This window comes from Centroberyx affinis, unplaced genomic scaffold, assembly GCF_046629955.1.
Source record: "Centroberyx affinis isolate AG114_WGS23_722 - 3 ecotype Tasmania unplaced genomic scaffold, CSIRO-AGI_Caff_v1 ptg005121l_1, whole genome shotgun sequence".
In the NCBI taxonomy this organism is placed as follows: Eukaryota; Metazoa; Chordata; class Actinopteri; order Beryciformes; family Berycidae; genus Centroberyx; species Centroberyx affinis.
Window position 1 is genome coordinate 21,088 of NW_027282539.1, and position 24,070 is coordinate 45,157.

The 24,070-nt window shown below is 44.2% G+C and overlaps 1 protein-coding gene across 1 annotated transcript; it reads right to left on the reverse strand.

Moving 5' to 3' along the window:
• Nucleotides 1-1,207: 1,207 nt before the first annotated feature.
• LOC139666774 (scavenger receptor cysteine-rich type 1 protein M160-like) lies at nt 1,208-22,636 on the reverse strand. The gene is made up of 7 exons (XM_071546091.1): nt 22,351-22,636; nt 19,266-19,571; nt 18,868-19,170; nt 7,156-7,461; nt 6,758-7,060; nt 2,037-2,342; nt 1,208-1,941 (listed from the first exon to the last, which is right to left on the reverse strand). Exons 1-7 carry the CDS (start codon nt 22,589-22,591, stop codon nt 1,577-1,579), a joined length of 2,130 nt encoding a protein of 709 aa, XP_071402192.1. The 5' UTR covers nt 22,592-22,636; the 3' UTR covers nt 1,208-1,576.
• Nucleotides 22,637-24,070: the final 1,434 nt, after the last annotated feature.

A 24,070-nucleotide genomic window follows, 5' to 3' on the forward strand; every position in this document is an offset into this window, starting at 1 on the left:
ATTAGAACAGAAAGAAAGAAAGAAAGAAAGAAAGAAAGACTGATTCACTCTGAACCGCACACTAACCACGCACTCAGCTCCCCGCATTCACTCAGAGAGAGGGAGGGAGAGAGAGAGAGAGACAGAGAGAGAGAGACAGAGAGAGAGAGAGACAGAGAGAGACAGAGAGAATGGGGAGACAGAGAGAATGGATATTGGCCTAATTCTGCAGGGCAGAATTAGGTCAATATCCATTACTGATCAGAATACAAAAAAGGGAAATCAAATTCTGGCAACATTTGAAAAACAGTGACCCCCACTCATACCATTACAAAGCCCTGCAGTACCAAGAGCTGAGCAAAACCAGTCCGCTCACTCAGCTGGTCCTGACGCTCAGTTCACTAACACACACTAACACTTCACAGCCTCAGGACCAGAACATCAGAATCCACCAAATTATAACTCAACAAAAACTAAATGATATTACTTATTGGGACACACAAACTAAAAACCAAAATAAAATGCAATGCTATCTGGCCCTAAAAAGACAGAACACTGTGGCAGAATATCTGCACACAGTGACTGAGACCAAACTGAGAACCGGCTTGACGAAGTCCAGACTCAGTGAGTCCGGCCTGGCCGTGGAAAAAGGCCGACACAGAAAAACATGGCTGCCAACAGAAGAGAGGCTGTGCTCACACTGCGACATGGGAGAGGTGGAGACAGAGCTGCACTTCATCATCACCTGTCCTAAATAAAACCAAATTACAAATTACTATTACCCAAAAATTGAACAGATCCACCCAAATTTCAGAAGCCTCCCTGACATCAGCAAACCAGCCGTCCTGCTGGGAGAGGAGAAGACAAGCTGCAACACAGCAGCTAAATATATTGTGACATGCTACAATGTGAGGGACAGTGAGTGAGCACCCCGTACACACACACACACACACACACACACACACACACACACACACACACTGATACAAGGGGGAGGGGATTTTAATGTGAAAATGTTGATCTGTAACTGATATACTGTACTGCTTTGACAACATGCATTTCTATACTGTAATGACAATAAAGCATATTTGGAATTAAACTGAGAGGAAGAGAGACAGAAAGACAAAAAGAGAAAAAAGAAAAAGACAGACAGACAGGTGAACAGAGACAGGGAGAGAGAAAGTCAAGTTGCAATACTGATCTAGATTCAGTTCTTATTTGTTGAAAGGATAATACCAGAATATTTTTTTCCTGTCTCCATTATCTCCCATGAAAAGTCTAAATCCTCTGATGTATTTCCACAGTCAGAAGCTCCTACTGTCTGTTCTACTGCAGGTTTGAACTCATAGACTCCCATTGTTTTCCAAAATACATGAAAAAGCTCAGAGACAAACTGCTGCCTTGACTAACGTAATACATTATTATGTTAACAGCTCCACTATAGCAGTTAGGGGGGAGCTGCCTTGCTGAAGGGCACCACAGTAAAAGAGGGGGATTTGAACCAGTGAGCTTCCAGCAACAAGCCCACTTCTCTTCCCTTTAGGATGCCATTGTCCTGGATAACTTTACAGTTCAGTCCAATGTAAACCACTGACTGTCACTGTGACAGAGGAAGGAAGAGACTGGAAACATTACTGTCATAGTTGATGTCATTGATGGTGTTACCTGAGCAGGTGATCTGCAGGCTGAGAGAGGAAGAGACAGACCATGTTTCTACACACTCCCTCAGTGTAGACCCAGACTGAAGACAGGAAGACCTGATCCTCCATACAGATCTTGATGAGGAATTCTTTCTGCTTTCTGTTGAAACAGCAGAGCCACAGTCCAGCTGTCTACACACTACAGCTGCTGACTTCAGGTTCCAGTTCCAGTCATACACTGGTTTCCAGTCTCCATGTTGTTTCACCTCCAGTCCACCAGCACAGCGGCTGGCTCCTCCCACCAACCTGACATCATCAGGCTCTGAACAGAGACAAGAGAGTCATTAGTAAAAGAAGTAAAGTCACTTTGATTAGAACAGAAATGAAGCCAAATCCAAGCTGCAGCTCCTCTTCTACCTGAGCAGGTGAGTCCAACAGCTTTGCCAGGTGAGCAGGTGTTTCTAGCTGAGCCTGAGCTTCCACAGTCCAGGAGAACGGACTCATTGCCTTCACACTGGAACTCTTTGGTCCACATCGGAGCCTCCACTTCTCCATAGAGCGCCCCCTGGAGGACTGAAGGAGCCCCACAGCCAAGCTCCCTACAGACCACCTCTGCATCCTGCTGGTCAAAGTCAGCTTCACACACTGAGGACCAGGACTGGTTAGACTTCACCTCCAGTCTGCCTGAGCACAGACTAGTCCCATTCACCAGCCTCACAGACTCTGGAGAGAGAGCGAGAGAGAGAGAGAGAGAGAGAGAGAGAGAGAGAGAGAGAGAGAGAGAGAGAGAGAGAGAGAGAGACAGAGAGAGAGAGAGGGAGGGAGAGAGGGAGAGACAGAGAGAGTGAGAGACAGAGAGAGAGAGAGGGGGAGAGAGAGAGAGAGACAGACAGAGAGAGAGACAGAGAGAGAGAGAGATTTGAGATTTTAACAATACTTTATTAAGGTTCAAAATGTTACAAAACAACACTAATAAACAAGATACAAACCAACACAGTCAGTAAAACAAGATTCACAGAATCCAGATCATGTCAGCACACTCCCAAAGATCAGCTCATCATCCACAACACAGCAAAGCACATCTCTATAACACCACACACTACTAAATCTTTCTAGATCCTTCATCATCCTATAATGATTAAAATCTATTTTTAAACGAGCTTTTAGCATTTTCACAAACACAAAAACAGCATCATCATCTACAGCTTTCTCCATTCTGTTTCTTCTGCTCAGATACACGGCCATCTTTGCCCTCCCCAGGATGAAATTAAAAAGCTGACATTTGTCTTTGTCCTTCTGAGAGTACCTGTAGCCCAGAATGAACATGAGTTTAGAAAAAACTTCCCCAAACAATCCAAAAACATCTTCCAGCATTGTAAACAGCGGCAACAGTCGACAACACTCCATGAAACAATGAAAAACTGTTTCACGATTAGTGCAGAATGGGCAATCATGGCTGACATCAGAAGTAATGACAGAGACAAAAGCATGAACAGCCAGGCTGCCATGCAGAACCTCCACTGCAGGTCAGCAGCTCTTCTGAGTGTCAGTTTTACCATTTAACAGTCACAAAAGGTGTTCCGCAAGGATCAGTCCTAGGCCCTGTCCTGTTTACTATTTATATTAATAATATTATGTCTCACTTAACAAATTGTAACGTCCATCTTTATGCGGATGACTGTATTTTGTATTGTATTGCTACCTCTCCACAACTGGCTGTTGAGAAATTACAGTCTTCCTTTAATGCCCTTCAACATGCTTTAGTTGATCTTAAACTTGTACTAAATGCAAGCAAAACACAGTTCATGATCTTCTCTAGAGCAAGAGACATTGATTTTAGCAGTTTCCACCTATCCACTCTAAATGGTAATAATATTGCAAGGGCAACAGAGTATAAATATCTTGGTATATGGCTTGATGACTCACTTACATTTAAACATCATATTGACAACCTCATCACCAAACTAAGGCAAAAACTTGGCTTCTTCTACAGAAATAGATCCTGCTTCCCTTTACACTGTAGAAAACGTATAATTGAGGCTGTCTTTTTATCAGTCCTAGATTATGGTGATATAATCTACAGACATGCTGCCGCTACCACTCTCAAACCCCTGGACTCAGTTTATCATTCTGCTCTCAGATTCATTACCGGAGACGCCTATGACACTCACCATTGTACTTTGTATAACAAAGTTGGTTGGACCTCTCTAGCACAAAGGCGTGATAAACATCTGTATCTTTTTATCCATAAATCTCTCATAGGACTGTCGCCACCATATATTACATCTATGCTGAACTGGATCAAAGGACTGTACCAAACTCGCTCAACAAACTGCCTCATGCTTCAAGTCCCACAGGTTAACACAGAATTTGGAAAATCTGTGCACCAAAAGCATGGAATCACCTACAACAAATACTTAAGATGGACGACTCTCTCACTACTCCTGGACATTTCAAATCAATTATTTCAAACCATTTTACCTCAGTGTGTAATTGTTTTTATTGAGTATTATCGTTTAGTTTTTTTTTCTCTTTTCTTCTTTTTTTATCTCATTGTGTTTGTCTCTTGTATCTCGGCATCATTGAAAATGAGGGAAACCTCAATGATCTCCGAGATTTTAAATAAAGGTTTCAAATCAAATCAAATTTAATTTGTCCCTGTGCAAAACTTTAACAAACATTTTATACATTGACTTTCCATTCACACCTTGAAAAGAAAACTCAGAGGAATTCCCACTTTTTAAAAAAGGTCCTGTACAGTCCTTAAAATCTGGGGAAACGTTCATTGAAGGGAAAACATCATTGTCATCAGGTTTAACAGAACCATTACAATACTGATCCAACAGAGTCCGCTCACTGTCTGAGAGCTTCTCTCCATTTATTAAGCAACAGAGTGACAGCAGAGTCGATCTCACCTTTAAGCGTGAGGCAAGAGGAGCTTCATTGTCCATGTTTGCACCTGCCAGCTGAACTACATTTCCCAGAGTCACCAAGTTAGACACACAGAACTGCCTGAGCAGAGTCGGCCCCACCTGACAGACCGGACTGAGACGGGTCCCATATATGACCGGTTCCTGGAGCAGCCAGAACACTGAGCCGTGGTGACCCAGCCTCTCCTTTTTCAACAAGCTCCACACCTTAAACAGTCCACGATAGAATTCAGGTAGTTCCTTGATGTTAGACTGTTTTAAGTCCATCAAAAACAAAGATCTGTGCAGTCCCAGTCCACCTAGCTGACTCAAGATGGTGCGAGCCAGCGGCCTCCACACCAAATCAGTCGGACCGTACAGAAACCTTTGTAGGAACTGCAAACGGAAGGAAGCCCCCCTGCTGCTCAGGTGGATCAGGCCCTGTCCTCCTTCATCTCTCGGCAGGTACAGAACGCCCTGGAACACCCGGTGCAGTCTGTCCCAGAAGAAATCAACAAGAAGAGCCTGGATCCTGGACAGCAGGTCTGGCGGGGGATCAACACATGACAGGCGGTGCCATAAAGTGGACGGTACCAAATTATTGGTGATGAGGACTCGACCTCTGTAGGACATCTTAGTTAAAATCCACTTTGCCAAATTCAACTCCTCAGTGTTGTTCTTCAGAATCATAAAGACATGCCTTCTGAAGGAAACAACATGTTTGAGATGCGGAGATTTACAGCCCAGAGGAATCCGTTTAATTGGAGACATTAATTGACCGTGTCTCGCCAATTCTCTCTGCAATATTTCATTGCTAATGAACGGAGGGACTTTGGACAAAATGATCTTTTTGGCCGGATTAACCAGCGGCACCACCTGAACAAAGGTGTCTTTGATCACCACACCTTGCTCAACAACCACGTTAACTTTATCAACACTGTCCAGAAAAATAACGACTCCGTTATTCATTCTAGACGCGGACTTTACACTGTCATAACCGACAATTTCACCGATCGCTAAACTGCAGTTTTCCACAGAGCAATCGACAGTCGGACAGAGTTTAACTCCATGTCGGCGTGTGAGCTTCTCCAGCCCCTCGCCTCCGACTCCACGAGTCTGCATGACTCCCAGCCGAGTCCGGCCGGACCCGACCGCTCAAACTAAACCACAGAAACACACTACGAAGATAAAACTATCAAAATACAACACCAAAGATAATCAACAAAAGATAGAAAAGATAGAAAACACTCAAACGCTCACCGTCTTCCACTCCCAGCATTCACTCAAAGAGAGAGAGACAGACAGAGAGAGAGAGAGAGACAGAGAGAGAGAGAGAGAGAGAGCAGCTGCTCTCTGAATCAGCCTGCACCTGAGAGGCGGAGGCAGAATCTGCATCACTGTCACTGTCATCTGTGTTCTCCTCCGGTAAAGAGGATGGGAGCTTCGTTTCTTTAGAAGCTTTTTTTTGCTTTTGAACTGTTTTGGCTGCTTTCTTTAGGTTTCCTTTTAACAGACATTTTCATCAGATTGTCATCTAGCGTCACATCTTCCTCCTCCACTAAAACAGCCTCTCTGCCACTCTGGCAGCGGTCTGTCCTGCCTGCTCTCCAGTCTTTTTATTTTGCCCAGGCTGTTTGCTTTGCTCGGTTCTCTCACTAATCCCATTTTATTATATGTTTGTATGTTACATTTATTTTATTGTTTCTACACAAACTGTGGTGAAGAGTCTGGGTATGGGAGCTGAGTATGCAGCAACCCAGACTCTACACTGACTGACACACAGACACACACCCCCGCACACACACACACACACACACACTGATACAAGGGGGAGGGGGTTCTAATGTGAAAATGTTGATCTGTAACTGATATACTGTACTGCTTTGACAACATGCATTTCTTTACTGTAATGACAATAAAGCATATTTGGAATTAAACTGAGAGGAAGAGAGACAGAAAGACAAAAAGACAGACAGACAGACAGACAGACAGACAGATGAACAGAGACAGGGAGAGAGAAAGTCAAGTTGCAATACTGATCTAGATTCAGTTCTTATTTGTTGAACCAGTGAGCTTCCAGCAACAAGCCCACTTCTCTTCCCTTTAGGATGCCATTGTCCTGGATAACTTTACAGTTCAGTCCAATGTAAACCACTGACTGTCACTGTGACAGAGGAAGGAAGAGACTGGAAACATTACTGTCATAGTTGATGTCATTGATGGTGTTACCTGAGCAGGTGATCTGCAGGCTGGAAGAGGAAGGGAGAGACCCTGTTGATACACACTCCCTCAGTGTAGACCCAGACTGAGGACAGGAAGATATGATCCACCATACAGATCTTGATGAGGAATCCTTTCTGTTTTCTGTTGAAACAGCAGAGCCACAGTCCAGCTGTCTACACACTACAGCTGCTGACTTCAGGTTCCAGTCAGAGCCCCAGTCATCCACTGGTTTCCAGTCTCCATGTTGTTTCACCTCCAGTCCACCAGCACAGCGGCTGGCTCCTCCCACCAACCTGACATCATCAGGCTCTGAACAGAGACAAGAGAGTAATTAGTAAAAGAAGTAAAGTCACTTTGATTAGAACAGAAATGAAGCCAAATCCAAGCTGCAGCTCCTCTTCTACCTGAGCAGGTGAGTCCAACAGCTTTGCCAGGTGAGCAGGTGTTTCTAGCTGAGCCTGAGCTTCCACAGTCCAGGAGAACGGACTCACTGCCTTCACACTGGAACTCTTTGGTCCACATCGGAGCCTCCACTTCTCCATAGAGCGCCCCCTGGAGGACTGAAGGAGCCCCACAGCCAAGCTCCCTACAGACCACCTCTGCATCCTGCTGGTCAAAGTCAGCTTCACACACTGAGGACCAGGACTGGTTAGACTTCACCTCCAGTCTGCCTGAGCACAGATTAGTCCCATCCACCAGCCTCACAGACTCTGGAGAGAGAGAGAGAGACAGAGAGAGAGAGAGAGATTTTCCCATCTCATTAATGAATTGTATTATCCTTGACGCTTTGGCAATATTGCTCATCTGATATTCATGCCAATAAAGCATGCTGAATTGAAATTGAATTGAATTGAGAGAGAGAGAGAGAGAGAGAGAGAGAGAGGGAGAGAGAGAGAGAGGGAATTTTTTTTGTTGTTGAAATTTTTCAAATTACTTTATTTACATTATATTAAACACCTGTTGTCATTACAGCTACAATGCCCAAAAAGCAATAAACAACAAGAACATTCATAGGGAACAATTACAAAAATAGAATTTCAGATATTAAATATGTCTTTTAAACACATTTCACCATCAATTACATTGCAAATTACATCCCCATAGCACCATTCTTGAGTAAAAGTCTCCAAATTGTCTATACCCTTATAAAATCCAAAGTCTAGCCGGACTCTAGCCTTCACATTACAGCACCACACAGATATTGCATCCTGGTCTGGTTTATCTTCCACTTTGCTTTTTCTGCTAATATAGACTGAGAGTTTAGCTTCTCCCACCAGGGCCCAGTTGTTCAGAAGTAATCTGATCGGATTTTGGCTATTGGATTGGATCAAATCTTCAAAATGGGTTGTTCAAAAGAAAAAAAGGATTCTGAAATCGGATTAGATCACGTAATCACCTTCAGTATGTGTTGTTCAAAACCTTTTAGTAGGATTGGGATACCTTTGATCCAAAAAATCTGGATTATACTGATCCCAGCAGAAGGGTGGATTTCAGGAAAAAAAATGTAATAAAACATTAAAATTGGTCAAATAATACAACATTTGTATCATGTAGTATATATACATTTATTTATATTTTGCACTTGATTTGTTTAAACGTTACAGTGATAAAGTAGATAAAGTAGACATTAGGCTACCTATTAAGACTTTCAGTACAGTAAAAAAAAAGGATTTTGTCCTCATAAAATAATACCCCAAACAGCTGTCAATATCAAACAAAAATAATATATTTAATTTTAACTGTCATTTATCAGTGTATATTAATTACAATGACACAATCATCAGAGATGAACCAATCAAAAGTAGTTTCTAACCCTTCAAAAAGCTGGTCTCTCCACAAATGAAGAACTCTGAATGTTCTTTATTTTGTTAACTAGTTGACATTTAGCCTTTTTATGATTTAAAACACGTGTTCAAAATATCCACAATGTATTTGTGAATAAAGTATATTTGTTTGTTTTTATTTATTTGTTGTGGGTCAGATGAGGGGTCTGACTGTTTAAAAGAAATTGAAAATGGAAGGGGATGTTTGTATTGTTTTATTGTGCTGTTTTCTGTCTCTTCAAATAAAAACACTTAAAGTGACCCCACGCTGGCTCTTCTACCTGTTGTTCTTTACATAGCTAGTAGGCTGTGATATGTAGTCCCATTTAGAGCACTGGTAATCCGGATTTGGTAATCTTGAAAAATTTGTATCTGGATCAGGGTGATCCAATCCAATGTTGCTTTGAAAAACCGGCACAAAATTAAAATGGATTACCTGATCCTGGAGAGCAAAACATGGGATTTCCAAATCCGGATCATTTTGATCCAGATTAAACTTTTTGAACAACTGGGCCCAGAAAATTAAGTAGTTGCCATTTTGTTTTATTATTTTTACTATATCCTGCTCCAAAAATAAAAATTAGTAACAGAAAGAATTTTTCATCAAAATCTCCAAAAACATCAGTGAGTAGCTTAAATAAACCTGAAAGTCTGTTACACTCCAAAAAAACATGAAAAACTGTTTCAGTTAACCCACAGAAAGGACATTTGTTTACCACCACTGGATTAAGAAAGGAAATAAAAGCGTTCACTGCTATAGCACCATGTAAGATCCTCCACTGAAGATCTGCTGTTCGCTTTTTTAAAGGAGGCTTGTATAAAACTCTCCACACAGGTTTAGTTGCACTATTTGTACACAGTCTGCTCCTCCACACAGTATCCACTCTGTTACTCAACCATTTCTTATTAATTATCTTTACACTGTAGAATCTATCTCTAGGTAGGTTCACAGGAGATTGAGCATCACCATCGTACATCGGTAAGAATGTAGGAGGGACAACTGATGTTCCGTTTAAGCCATTTATTGCCACTATGCACACATGTAGAGCAATATAATGATGAGGCTTGACGGTTATGGTTTTCTTTTTTCTATAAATGATAAACAGAAAAACACACAAGAATTACAATACAGTTAACCAATATATAACATCACACTTAACAATTAGGTACCTAACAAACAATGAATATTAGTACTCTAACCAAGGGGGTGAGGAGTAGGCCTACCACTGCTGAAATTATAAAGTACTACATAACCGAGAAACATTCATTTAACAATTACATAACATAAGAAATTCAACATTCTAAATGAGGTTATAAGGATTCTTGCATTTCCTTAAGAGCTACAATTAATAAATCATGTGCACTGCGCACTTACACACAATATTATATCTGTAGTCTCAAGGCAAACAGACAAGGTGACGATTATAGCATTTACCAATATATATATACTGGTCAAGCATTCAATCACATCCAATCAACAAATAACCATTGAAATACAACAACATATAAAGAAAGTGGTAAACTCACTTTATCACGCACAACCATAGGTGTGTATCTGAATCACAGGTACGGAGGGCCCTCACATGTGGTTCGTGTTGCTTCCAGCCAGAACAAAGGAAATGGGCGGGACATATAGAGTTTATCATTGATTAGGAGTGAGTGAGGTCAGGTGAGAATGGGCGGATCCACGCCATGGAAGTAGGTGGAGGGTTGCTGAATAGTATGACTCTATTCTACAGCCGCCCCCAAATCCTATAGGGATTTGCACTCCCAAGAGTCATACTAGGAAGAGTGATTTGGGGGGGTCATCAGGGATTGCAGGAAGCTTAATCAACCGGGAAACTGGGTGGACATAGGACTTGTTCCCTACCATCACTTCAGCCGTCCTGACATGGCCATCCTTACTTGGTAATACCTTTGTAATGCGACCGACAAGCCATAGAGCCCTTGGGAGTTGTGGATCCATGATCATAACAACTGTATTAACTTGCATATCCTCCTTGTGGGTTTGCCATTTCTGCCTTCCTTGAAGGTGGGGAAGATAACGCTTGATAAAATGAGACCAGAAGTGATCGGCCAACATTTGGCTATGACGCAACTGCCGGCGACTGAGGAGTTCAGAGCTCGGATAAGAGACCAGTGGCAGAGAGGAGTCTTGCCGCCCCATGAGAAGAAGATTTGGGGTCACAGGGTCAGGATCTGCGATATCCGAGGAGACATGGCCAAGAGGCTTAGAGTTGAGGATATGTTCAACCTCCATCAACAGAGTGTGCAGGACTTCTGCAGTGACCAGTTGGGCGCCAAGGGAGCCTTGCAAGGCCTGTTTGACAGAACGAATTTTCCGTTCCCAGATTCCTCCGAAATGAGGGGCATGTGGGGGGTTGAAATGAAATCGGATCCTTTGTTTCTCAAGTTGAACTTGGAGGGATGGACTAAGTGCTATTAAGGCCCAATATGCGCTATATGGTCCAAAACAATCCATTCCCGTTGAATAAAAAGCAGGCTTGTGCAGCTGGAGACGAGCTATTGGAAGGTCTGTCATCCTGGGGACAACAGGCTTTGCACGCCACCGCTGGCACTGAACACAACCACGTTGGTACTTCCGTATTGCCTCTCTCCCTCTCAAAATCCAGAACCGCCTGCGGAGCTCAGCGAATACTCTTTCAGGACCGGGGTGTTTCAACCTTTCATCATACTCCTGAATGAGCAGTTTAGACACTGGGTGTTTGGGATCGAGGACAATGGGGTGAGTGGCATCAGGTTCCTGTTCACTCTGCCGCAGCCTGCCTTCAACACGAATAAGGCCTGTGTCTGGACAGACTTCTGGTGCAAGGGTGAGTAGGTGACTGGTTGACAGTAAGGGTCTCTGAGCCTTGAGATGGGCGAGATCTTCTCCAAAGCTATCCATCTGTGCCTGTCTCAGATTTTCTGAAGATAATCAGCTGCTGTGGGGGTTACATGAGCATCTGGAGAATGTTTCAACTGGACTGAAGCATCAAGGAGGGCTTGGTAAGTTTCATAAGGGCTGAAATCTGGGACAGACCTAATAGTGGCAACTTCTCCACAAAAGGAAGGCTTAATTTCAAGCTGATGGTGATCTACATCATTGTTGGCGCCGTCAGGGGCTTGGGGCCTTGTTTAGAGGGGGAGGAAACGCTGATAGATGTGTAGCATCGAGGCATAGTTACTGTGGGTAGAATTGACAGTTCGTCCTGCCAGGCATTCCATGCAGAGAGTAAATCGGAGGGTAATAGGGGGTAATCCCATTCCCGTCGCTTGTCCCACAGCCGCTGAATCAGGACCTTCACTCTGGTGGTGTAAGGTATAAGATACCCTACAGGGTCATAAAGGCTGGCAAGGACATGGTAAATGTACCGCATTTTTGTGGTGGATGATTCTGTTGCCTGACCTGCGTCAGGTGGTAAGTGACTGATGACCATCGGGTCATTACTGGCCCACTGACTAATGTTGAAACCTCCAGAAGACAGAATTGACCTCAGCTGATCAAGAGTCTGTCGGGCCATGGCAACTGTGGGGAAGCTTTGAAGGCAGTTGTCAACGTAGAATCCCCTTTCCACTGAATGGCGCACTGGATAATTCGGCTGAGTATGACTTTCGATGTGCCTTTGAAGGGCAAAGGTAGCGCAGCAGGGGCTACAGGTAGTCCCAAAAGGCAGGACCTGCCACTCGTAGACGATGGAGGGGCATCTTTCATCATGTCCCGCCAAAGAAAATGTAAGAGAGGCTTATCTTGGGTCAAGAGCCGAACCTGATGAAACATACTCTTTATGTCACCACTAATGGTGACAGCATGTTCTCGAAAGCGGAGTAAAACTCCAAGGAGGGAAGGCCCCAAGGTAGGTCCAGGTAGTAAGATCCTATTCAAGTTTTGGCCTTTGTATTCAAACGAACAGTCAAAGACAAGCCGATTCTTTGCATTATGGGTCCTCCGTGTGATGAGGTGTATACCATGCCTCTGGGGAGCCTTCAACTTCCTCTGCGGTAAGCCTTTTCACATGACCTGCCTGTTCAAGCTTAGAGACCTCAGTGTTATAGGCTGCCGCTTTCTTTGGATCCTTGGCCAACTTGGATTCAGTGGCCCGCAGCCTGTGGAGGAGCATTCAAAGCAGGTGTCTCTGGTATCCTTAAGAGAGGTGTGGCATAGCAATAGACTCCGTCCACCAAGACTCTCTCTGTGGCTGTCTCAAGCAAGTTCACTGCCTGGTTATCCAGCTTGGACTGGGTGGCTGTTCTTTCATTTTGATGGGGAACTACATCCAATTGCCAGAGCCTTTCCACATTTTGGTACAATTCATTAGATTGAGAGGCAATGGAGATATGGAAGCACTTGGCAACAGAAGGGAGAAGTTCAACGTCTCTTGTTGGACCTTGCAGTGTCCAGCCAAGGCGAGTCTTGACTGCTGCTGGTGCTCCTGATGGGCCAAATCGAACTGGAGCGATAGGTGAGATCAAGTGATTATGATCTGAGCCAATTAGAAGTAGCGGGGTGACCTGATGCATTTGTGTCAGTGGCAGTCCACAGAGGTATTTATATTTCCGTTGAAGGGAAAGGACAGGGTGTGTGTGCTCAGACTGAGCAAGTCGATCTGCAGTGAAAGCATGGTTGATGTGAAATTCACCAGAACTGGAGGCAGAGCTCACCTTGAAGGAAACAGTAGCCCCCTGAAGTATCTCCACTCCTTGCCTTACTGTTCTGAGAGCTAAGTCCTCTGGTTCTCCATCAAGCTGAAGACTATGAGCTGCTGACTGCAAAAGGATAGTTCACTCTGACCCGTCATCCAGAAGTGCAAAGGTCTCCAGGGTGTGACTGCCATTCCGCAGGATGACTTTGACCAGTTTCAAGAGGACATGACCTGTGTGACTTGGTCGATCAAGGTACAGGGTGTGGGCTGTGGAATTGACAAGGTAAGAATTTGTATCAGATTTCTTATTTATTTCACAGAAGATCTGTAGATGCCTCCCCTTACAGGTATTACAGTCTCTCTTTAGTGTGCACTTAGCTGCAACATGTGGTCGGGCACAGCGCCAATACCTCTTATTTTCCTTGATCCATACTATCAAGCACACTGGCTTATGTGATGACTTGTGGAGCTACAATAGGCACAGGGGGACCTTGGGGACATTTGGGGTTCCCTACGCTCACTGATGCTGTTAGCTCCATGGAGTATAGTTGTAGTTGCATGGGTAGAAGCTAGTGGTCTGTGTGATTGAGAGGGATTCGGGCCTATGTAATCCCGTCTAGGTTGGCAACAGGACTCCATTTGCAGCCATTCAGAAAGGTCGGTGAGGTCATAGTTGGCATCTACCTGGGTTCTGTACATATGACGTTTGAAGTGGCTAACCTGTTAATTCGGGAGTTTCTCCAGTAGCCGATCCACGTGTGAGCCACAGAGAAGTCCAGCATTGCCTTGGTCAGCCATAGTTCTTAACAGCCCAACCAGTGCTTGGACTCGCAGGGCAAAAGCGTCAAGGGCATGACCATCTCCAGGACGTACAGGAGGAAGAGTCATGATGCTCTTCAGTTCCTTGAGTGCCAACTGGTGTGGTTGGCCATAACGTTCATCTAGGGCCCTTAAGGCTTCTGTGAATGGCTGATGGGCATATGAATAAGCTAAAGCCAGGCGTCTGGCCTGGTCCACCTTAAGATGGTCAAGAAGAATGTGAAACTTGAATTCCTCAGTTTCATCTGGATCGAGTAGGTTGGTCAGTGCCATTCGCAACATCCTATATTGTACCTCATCCTCTCTAGTAAAGTCAGGAAATTTAGGGGGTTCGACTGGCCTGTAGCGCCTGGATCGACCAGCAGGGGGTGCTGCAGCTCCTCTGGAGGAGCACAAGGATCTGGGCTGGAAGGGAAGAGGGAGATGAGAAGCCGCAGGCTGATAAGAGACTGGAGGATTAGATTGCATCGAAGGATGGGAAGGTGAAGGATTAGACAAAACCGGCTGATGATGGGGGATTGGAAGATGCAAAGGCATGGAGGAATGGGAGGCCGAAGGATGAGAACACACAGGTCGGTGAAGGACCGGATGATGCGAGGAGACCGGTTGGTGATGGGCTGAAGGAGGAGGGTGATCTTGTGGGTAAAAGGGAAGGGGGTCTAACTGCGTGGGCTCTGATGCTAAATTTTTCCTATGAGGGTTTCTAGGCTGGGCCAAAGCTACTGCTGCAGGTTCATGGCGGATAGCTGGTGGGACTAGGGGTGACCCAACTGGAATCTGATTGGGTTCACTAGGGTAGTTGTCTAGTGGTGGGTGCGATATATTTCGGTGACTGGTCAAAGAGGAGTAGCTGCTTTCTGGGCTGGAAGCTTCGTGTCGCTCCATGAGTCGCTGCAATATCTCTCCTTGCTGCTTTACCATTTTCACCGTTTCAAAGAGCTGTTTAATGATGTCAGCCTGGCTGAGTTCTGGAATGCCGTCTTGCTCTCTGGTGGCAGATGTAGAAGGCGGTTCGGTTCCACTAGTTCTGGTGAGGGGTTGACTGTGGTCAGGGTGCTCAGAATACTCTTCCTCATCATCTCTTTCATGCTCTTCCTGTTGGCACTCATGTGGGTTGTGTGTGCATTCTGTATTTGTAGCTCTATCCCCATAGCCAACTTCATAGTCCTCTAGGCGCTGAGGTAGGCGGGTTTGGCGTCGAGGATGGAGAGCTCCATGGGTTAGAGTTGACTTCCCTTCAGCCATGGCAATGTTCACATTCCGGCATCTAAGGACCACATGTAGAATCTATCTCTAGGTAGGTTCACAGGAGATTGAGCATCACCATTGTACATCGGTAAGAATGTAGGAGGGACAACTGATGTTCCGTTTAAGCCATTTATTGCCACTATGCACACATGTAGAGCAATATGATGATGAGGCTTGACGGTTATGGTTTTCTTTTTTCTATAAATGATAAACAGAAAAACACACAAGAATTACAATACAGTTAACCAATATATAACATCACACTTAACAATTAGGTACCTAACAAACAATGAATATTAGTACTCTAACCAAGGGGGTGAGGAGTAGGCCTACCACTGCTGAAATTATAAAGTACTACATAACCGAGAAACATTCATTTAAAAATTACATAACATAAGAAATTCAACATTCTAAATGAGGTTATAAGGATTCTTGCATTTCCTTAAGAGCTACAATTAATAAATCATGTGCACTGCGCACTTACACACAATATTATATCTGTAGTCTCAAGGCAAACAGACAAGGTGACGATTATAGCATTTACCAATATATATATACTGGTCAAGCATTCAATCACATCCAATCAACAAATAACCATTGAAATACAACAACATATAAAGAAAGTGGTAAACTCACTTTATCACGCACAACCATAGGTGTGTATCTGAATCACAGGTACGGAGGGCCCTCACATGTGGTTCGTGTTGCTTCCAGCCAGAACAAAGGAAATGGGCGGGACATATAGAGTTTACCATTGATTAGGAGTGAGTGAGGTCAGGTGAGAATGGGCGGATCCACGCCATGGAAGTAGGTGGAGGGTTGCTGAATAGTATGACTCTATTCTACATACACAGTTTCTGTACCATAACTTTCTGTTCACTCTGTACAGTGTTAGACTTTCAGAGTCTTTGATGGTAAGCAATGGACCAGACATCAAGAACAAACAATAACAATAAATCAAAAACATTAAAAATTCTTACTTGTTTTTCTTTCATCATGATGAAGTTCTCTTTTGACCTTCAGCACTATTTTTCTTAACCTGTACACCTCCTGGCTGATGTGTAGAAAGCCTCTTTATCAGAAAAATAATCCTCAATTTTCACGCCCTTCATATTTTTTGTTTCTTGCAGAAAAGATTTGATCATTTTGGCTGAGCATGCCCATCTCTCTTGACTAAGAGATTTTTTTAAATCAAGCATATCACTGATGTCTGACTCATACTCCTCACTATCACTTTGCTTGTGCTGCCCAATTTTCACTCCTTGTTTTACGTTTACGAGGTACAGATTCCAGAACTACATTCTCTTCTACCATTTCCACCTCATTTATCTGTCCACAAGCCACTGCAATGTTGTCCATGCCCTGTTTATCACACACACCACTGTTATCTGTTTCCTCTGTCTCAGTATTTGATGCTTCTTTAGTCTTTCTTTTCTGCCCTTCCTCCCTTCCTCCATCTGTCTGTCCACTAGTTTTAGCAGTCCATTAGTATAGCTGCCAACAGCTTTACCAGCCTGTCCCTGACCTCTAGTTCCCTCTCCTGGGTCATCATCAGTCTCCTGACCCCTCTTATTAGGACATGTTCTAATGACATGCCCCTCTTCTCCACAACCAAAGCACTTCATGGTCTCTGATGTTGCATACAATACATATTCATAATCATCCACTTTAACGTGAAATCTCATGTTGAACTCCTCATTCCTGTTATTTAGAATCATGTACAGTTGCCGTCTATGAGACACAACATGTTTCAGCAAGGGCGACTTACACGCTGTGAGCACTTTCTTGATGGGAGAGACTATCTTTCCGTGTCTGGACAGTTCATTTTTTAGAAATTCATCGGAAATGAATGGAGGGACATTAGACAATGTGATTTTAGTTGACGGTTGTGAAAGTGGCGAAACGGGAACGTGCCGATCCTTTACAGTAATACCGCGTTCAATTATATCGTTAACTTTCTCAACTCGATCCAGAAAGATAACCACAGCACTATTCATCCTTGCAGCAGATTTAACGCTGCTGTAGCCGACCACTTCTCCCACCGCTAAACTAACATCTTCCACTGAGCAGGGAGACGCGGTGCTGGCCTTAATATCGTGTCTCCTACTCAGCTCGCTCAAATCAGCAGCCATGCTGCCAACACACCCGCAGTGGCCAGCCAAACGCTGACTGGAGGAAAACTACCAAGAGAACTCTAAACTCCGTTTAGCACAACACAACATAAAACTAACAGAGGGTTAGAGAGAAACAGAGAGAGAGAGAGAGAAACAGAGAGAGAGAGAGACAGACAGAGAGAGAGACAGAGTTCTGTAAGAACCTCTTACATGTTCAGAGGAAAACAACAAACAACACATGCAGGGCAGAATTAGGCCAATATCCATTACTGATCAGAATACAAAAAAGGGAAATCAAATTCTGGCAACATTTGAAAAACAGTGACCCCCACTCATACCATTACAAAGCCCTGCAGTACCAAGAGCTGAGCAAAACCAGTCCGCTCACTCAGCTGGTCCTGACGCTCAGTTCACTAACACACACTAACACTTCACAGCCTCAGGACCAGAACATCAGAATCCACCAAATTATAACTCAACAAAAAACAAATACTTATCGGGACACACATACTAAAAACCAAAATAAAATGCAATGCTATCTGGCCCTAAAAAGACAGAACACTGTGGCAGAATATCTGCACACAGTGACTGAGACCAAACTGAGAACCGGCTTGACGAAGTCCAGACTCAGTGAGTCCGGCCTGGCCGTGGAAAAAGGCCGACACAGAAAAACATGGCTGCCAACAGAAGAGAGGCTGTGCTCACACTGCGACATGGGAGAGGTGGAGACAGAGCTGCACTTCATCATCACCTGTCCTAAATATAACCAAATTACAAATTACTATTACCCAAAAATTAAACAGATTGAACTGATCTGTAACTGATATACTGTACTGCTTTGACAACATGCATTTCTTAACTGTAATGACAATAAAGCATATTTGGAATTAAACTGAGAGGAAGAGAGACAGAAAGACAAAAAGAGAAAAAGACAGACAGACAGACAGACAGACAGACAGACAGATGAACAGAGACAGAGAGAGAAAGTCAAGTTGCAATACTGATCTAGATTCAGTTCTTATTTGTTGAAAGGATAATACCAGAATATTTTTTTCCTGTCTCCATTATCTCCCATGAAAAGTCTAAATCCTCTGATGTATTTCCACAGTCAGAAGCTCCTACTGTCTGTTCTACTGCAGGTTTGAACTCATAGACTCCCATTGTTTTCCAAAATACATGAAAAAGCTCAGAGACAAACTGCTGCCTTGGCTAACGTAATACATTATTATGTTAACAGCTCCACTATAGCAGTTAGGGGGGAGCTGCCTTGCTGAAGGGCACCACAGTAAAAGAGGGGGATTTGAACCAGTGAGCTTCCAGCAACAAGCCCACTTCTCTTCCCTTTAGGATGCCATTGTCCTGGATAACTTTACAGTTCAGTCCAATGTAAACCACTGACTGTCACTGTGACAGAGGAAGGAAGAGACTGGAAACATTACTGTCATAGTTGATGTCATTGATGGTGTTACCTGAGCAGGTGATCTGCAGGCTGAGAGGGGAAGAGTCAGACTCTGTTACTACACACTCCCTCAGTGTAGACCCAGACTGAAGACAGGAAGACCTGATCCTCCATACAGATGTTGATGAGGAATCCTTTTTCCTTTCTGTTGAAACAACAGAGCCACAGTCCAGCCGTCTACACACTACAGCTGCTGACTTCAGGCTCCAGTCAGACCTCCAGTCATCCACTGGTTTCCAGTCTCCATGTTGTTTCATCTCCAGTCCACCAGCACAGCGGCTGGCTCCTCCCACCAACCTGACATCATCAGGCTCTGAACAGAGACAAGAGAGTAATTAGTAAAAGAAGTAAAGTCACTTTGATTAGAACAGAAATGAAGCCAAATCCAAGCTGCAGCTCCTCTTCTACCTGAGCAGGTGAGTCCAACAGCTTTGCCAGGTGAGCAGGTGTTTCTAGCTGAGCCTGAGCTTCCACAGTCCAGGAGAACGGACTCACTGCCTTCACACTGGAACTCTTTGGTCCACATTGGAGCCTTCACTTCTCCATAGAGCGCCCCCTGGAGGACTGAAGGAGCCCCACAGCCAAGCTCCCTACAGACCACCTCTGCATCCTGCTGGTCAAAGTCAGCTTCACACACTGAGGACCAGGACTGGTTAGACTTCACCTCCAGTCTGCCTGAGCACAGACTAGTCCCATTCACCAGCCTCACAGACTCTGGAGAGAGAGAGAGAGAGAGAGAGAGAGAGAGAGAGAGAGAGAGAGAGAGAAGAGAGAGAGGGAGAGAGAGAGAGAGAGAGAGAGAGAGAGAGAGAGAGAGAGAGGGGAGAGAGGGAGAGACAGAGAGAGAGAGGGGGGGGAGAGAGAGAGAGAGGGAGGGAGAGAGAGAGACTTGTTGGTCTTGTTGTTTTTATTTATTTATTTAATTTAATTTAATGAATTGTGTATACATATATATATATATATAAACATCAAACAAAAAGTTTGGAAATTTGTGTTTGGTAGATTATTTCTCTGTTGTAACAATGCTTCTTGGCAATACATTTTATACCGTTGGAAAGCCTGTTTATTTCCCTTTTAAATGGTGCCTCATTTGTAAGGAACATGCATTTGTGGGATGAGCAGCACAGCTGAGTATGTGGGTTGCGCTCATGTAAAATTTGCCAAATCTTCTCTGCCAATGCCAAACAGCTTATTCTGCTGTTGCTATTGACTCTTGTTTGGTGTTGTTTGGTGGATTGGATGATTGAAGTCTATCAATAACAAGGAAGAAACAAGACATATTGGCAATTTTACAATTTATTCATTTAACAAACAGTCAGGAGCCTCAGTAGCGTGTGGAAGAACCATACACAGCCACAACAGCCTGGCACCTCCTCCTCATGCCGGTCACCAGCCTGGTCACACACTGCTGTGGGATGGCATTCCACTCCTCAACCAGGATTTGTCGCAAGTCAGCCGATGTGGTTGTGTCGGTCACTCTAGCACGAACAGCACGCCCAAGCTGATCCCATAAGTGTTCAGTTGGGTTGAGGTCAGGACTGTTGGCAGGCCGTTCCATTCTCTCTACTCCCAAATTCTGGAGGTAGTCTCTGATAAACCCCGCTCTGTGGGGGCGAGCGTTGTCATCTTGGAGGATGGAGTTCGGTCCCAGACTGTGGAGATACGGGATCGCCACCGGTTGCGGAATCTCATCTCGATATCTCTCTGCATTGAGATCGCCTCCAATGATGACAAGCCTCGTTTTTCCAGTGATGGAGATGCCGCCCCACACCATCACACTGCCTCCACCAAAAGGTGTTACTCTATCGGTGCAGCGATCAGCATAGCGTTCTCCCCGTCTTCTCCACACTTTGACCCTACGATCCAACTTCCGTAGGCAGAATCTGGACTCATTGCTGAACATAACGTTCCTCCACATGTTCAGGTTCCAGTGCAGGTGTTGCCGACACCGGCGCAAACGGGCCTGACGGTGAAGGGCGGTCATGGCAGGCCTCCTGGCAGCCCCATGAGCCCGGAGATCGGCTGCGTGCGGTCTGTTCCGGATCGTCTGGGCCGAGAGCCGTGTGCCATATCGTCCTGCAGACCTTGACTGCAAATCTGTAGAAGACAGCCTACGGTTCCTAAGTGCTGAAAGGGTGAGGAACCGGTCTTCTTGGGGTGTCGTCTTCTTGGGACGCCCACTTCGCGGTCTGTCTCTGACATCCCCCGTTTCATGGAACTTGGCCTTCAGTTTGGAGATGGTACTATGGCTCACTCCAAATAATGCCGCAACTTGCTTTTGTGGAACACCAGCTTGAAGTCGCCCTATCGCACAGGCCTTATCGAGATCAGACAAACGTGGCATGCCGATTCTTGGAGCAGACACCAATTGACCACTGTAGCAGGGCCCATGCTCACAGGTGCTGCCAATCAGGTGCCAATCAGGTACCTGATTGTCAGCACCTGGGGGACCGGAAGCTCAAAACAAGAGTCAATAGCAACAGCAGAATAAGCTGTTTGGCATTGGCAGAGAAGATTTGGCAAATTTTTCATGAGCGCAACCCACATACTCAGCTGTGCTGCTCATCCCACAAATGCATGTTCCTTACAAATGGGGCACCATTTAAAAGGGAAATAAACAGGCTTTCCAACGGTATAAAATGTATTGCCAAGAAGCATTGTTACAACAGAGAAATAATCTACCAAACACAAATTTCCGAACTTTTTGTTCAATGTTTATATTGTGACATGCTACAATGTGAGGGACAGTGAGTGAGCACCCCGTCCACACACACACACACACACACACACACACACACACACACACACACACACACACACACACACACAGATACAAGGGGGAGGGGGTTTTAATGTGAAAATGTTGATCTGTAATTGATATACTGTACTGCTTTGACAACATGCATTTCTTTACTGTGATGACAATAAAGCATATTTGGAATTAAACTGAGAGGAAGAGAGACAGAAAGACAAAAAGAGAAAAAGACAGACAGACAGATGAACAGAGAAAGTCAAGTTGCAATACTGATCTAGATTCAGTTCTTATTTGTTGAAAGGATAATACCAGAATATTTTTTTCCTGTCTCCATTATCTCCCATGAAAAGTCTAAATCCTCTGATGTATTTCCACAGTCAGAAGCTCCTACTGTCTGTTCTACTGCAGGTTTGAACTCATAGACTCCCATTGTTTTCCAAAATACATGAAAAAGCTCAGAGACAAACTGCTGCCTTGACTAACGTAATACATTATTATGTTAACAGCTCCACTATAGCAGTTAGGGGGGAGCTGCCTTGCTGAAGGGCACCACAGTAAAAGAGGGGGATTTGAACCAGTGAGCTTCCAGCAACAAGCCCACTTCTCTTCCCTTTAGGATGCCATTGTCCTGGATAACTTTACAGTTCAGTCCAATGTAAACCACTGACTGTCACTGTGACAGAGGAAGGAAGAGACTGGAAACATTACTGTCATAGTTGATGTCATTGATGGTGTTACCTGAGCAGGTGATCTGCAGGCTGTGAGACGAAGGGATAGACTCTGTTGATACACACTCCCTCATTGTAAACCCAGACTGAAGACAGGAAAGATCGATCCTCCATACAAGCCTCCATGAGGAATCCTCTCTCTTCTCTGTTGAAACAGCAGAGCCACAGTCCAGCTGTCTACACACTACAGCTGCTGACTTCAGGTTCCAGTACTTGTCATCCACTGGTCTCCAGTCTCCATGTTGTTTCATCTCCAGTCCACCAGCACAGCGGCTGGCTCCTCCCACCAACCTGACATCATCAGGCTCTGGACAGAGACAAGAGAGTAATTAGTAAAAGAAGTAAAGTCACTTTGATTAGAACAGAAATGAAGCCAAATCCAAGCTGCAGCTCCTCTTCTACTAGAGGAGCTGTCAGTGAGACAGAGAGAGAGAGAGAGAGAGAAATAGGAGAGAGATTTGAATTTCTTGAAGCTCTTTATTAAAAACAATTGAGTAAGTTAGAAAATAAATATTTCATACATTTATCTCTAAAGATAAGCTCCTCCCCCTCAACAGAGCACAGCACACCTCCATAAGACCAGATACAGTATATATTAATTTATCCAGATCCTTCATAGCACTATAATAATTAAAATCAAGCCGTACTCTGGCCTTTAGCATCCTGATGAACAAATCTTCTGCAGTCTAGTCTTCATCAAGTCTAAAGATTGTTCAGTTTTCTTTTTCCAACTGACATAAAAAGCCAGTTTTGCCGGTCCTAAGATTAAGTTCAAGAGTTGCATTTATCCCTCGAGTTTTGACTGTATTTACAACCAAGAATAAAAGACTGTTTAGAAAAAAACTCTCCAAACAACTGAAACATCCTCTTTAACAGAAGGAACAGAGGTGAAGGTCGAGCACATTCAGAAAAGCAATGAAACAGTTTCTCTCTGGACACAATAGGGACAGTTGTCTTTGACATTAGGGTTTAAAACAGAGATAAAAGCACTGACAGCCACTATGCCATGCAGGATCCTCCACTGCAGATCACCAGCTGTTTTTGTTAACAGTGGTTTGTATAATGCCCTCCACACCGGTCTCACCTCCTCTTTCAAGCTCATTGAGCTCTCCAAGGTGTGTCACTTCGACCATTCGGTTTTGTTTTATTCAACATTTTCACAATCATGTTATACATCGTTTTACCTTTTACATCACCAAGTCTGTATTAACTGCATCCCCCATTTCTAAAAAAGGACCCACACAATCTTAAAATCAGGAGCAATCGTCAGTGATGGAAAAGGATCTTCACTGTCAGGATGCTGCTAACAAAGAACATGATTAACTGAACTGGCTATACATATTTGTATCCATGCTTATATGGAGCCTATTGTCAGTTAATACGCGTGAATTTTTTCTCGCTTTCTCTTTCATTGGTTTCTCTTTTTGTTTCTCCTCTCATGTTGGTAGAGGAGTTGCCTGTATACGGTGAGGGCCCAATTCTGTTTTTCATGCTATTTTAAAAAATAAAACATAAATCACAAAAATAGAAAACATTTTCTCCGCCCATATATTTTTGAAATTATAGCTACAACAGGACTTAAAGATGCTGCAAGACTTCAAGGGTCTTGCAACCTCTGAACCCGTCGTCTATCGGTCTGATCGATCAGACTCTGGGGGCGATGGCCAATATTTGGGGGGTTTCCGGGTCTGTCACCCACCTGACGGCTCGCTGGGCTGACTGACAGCCGA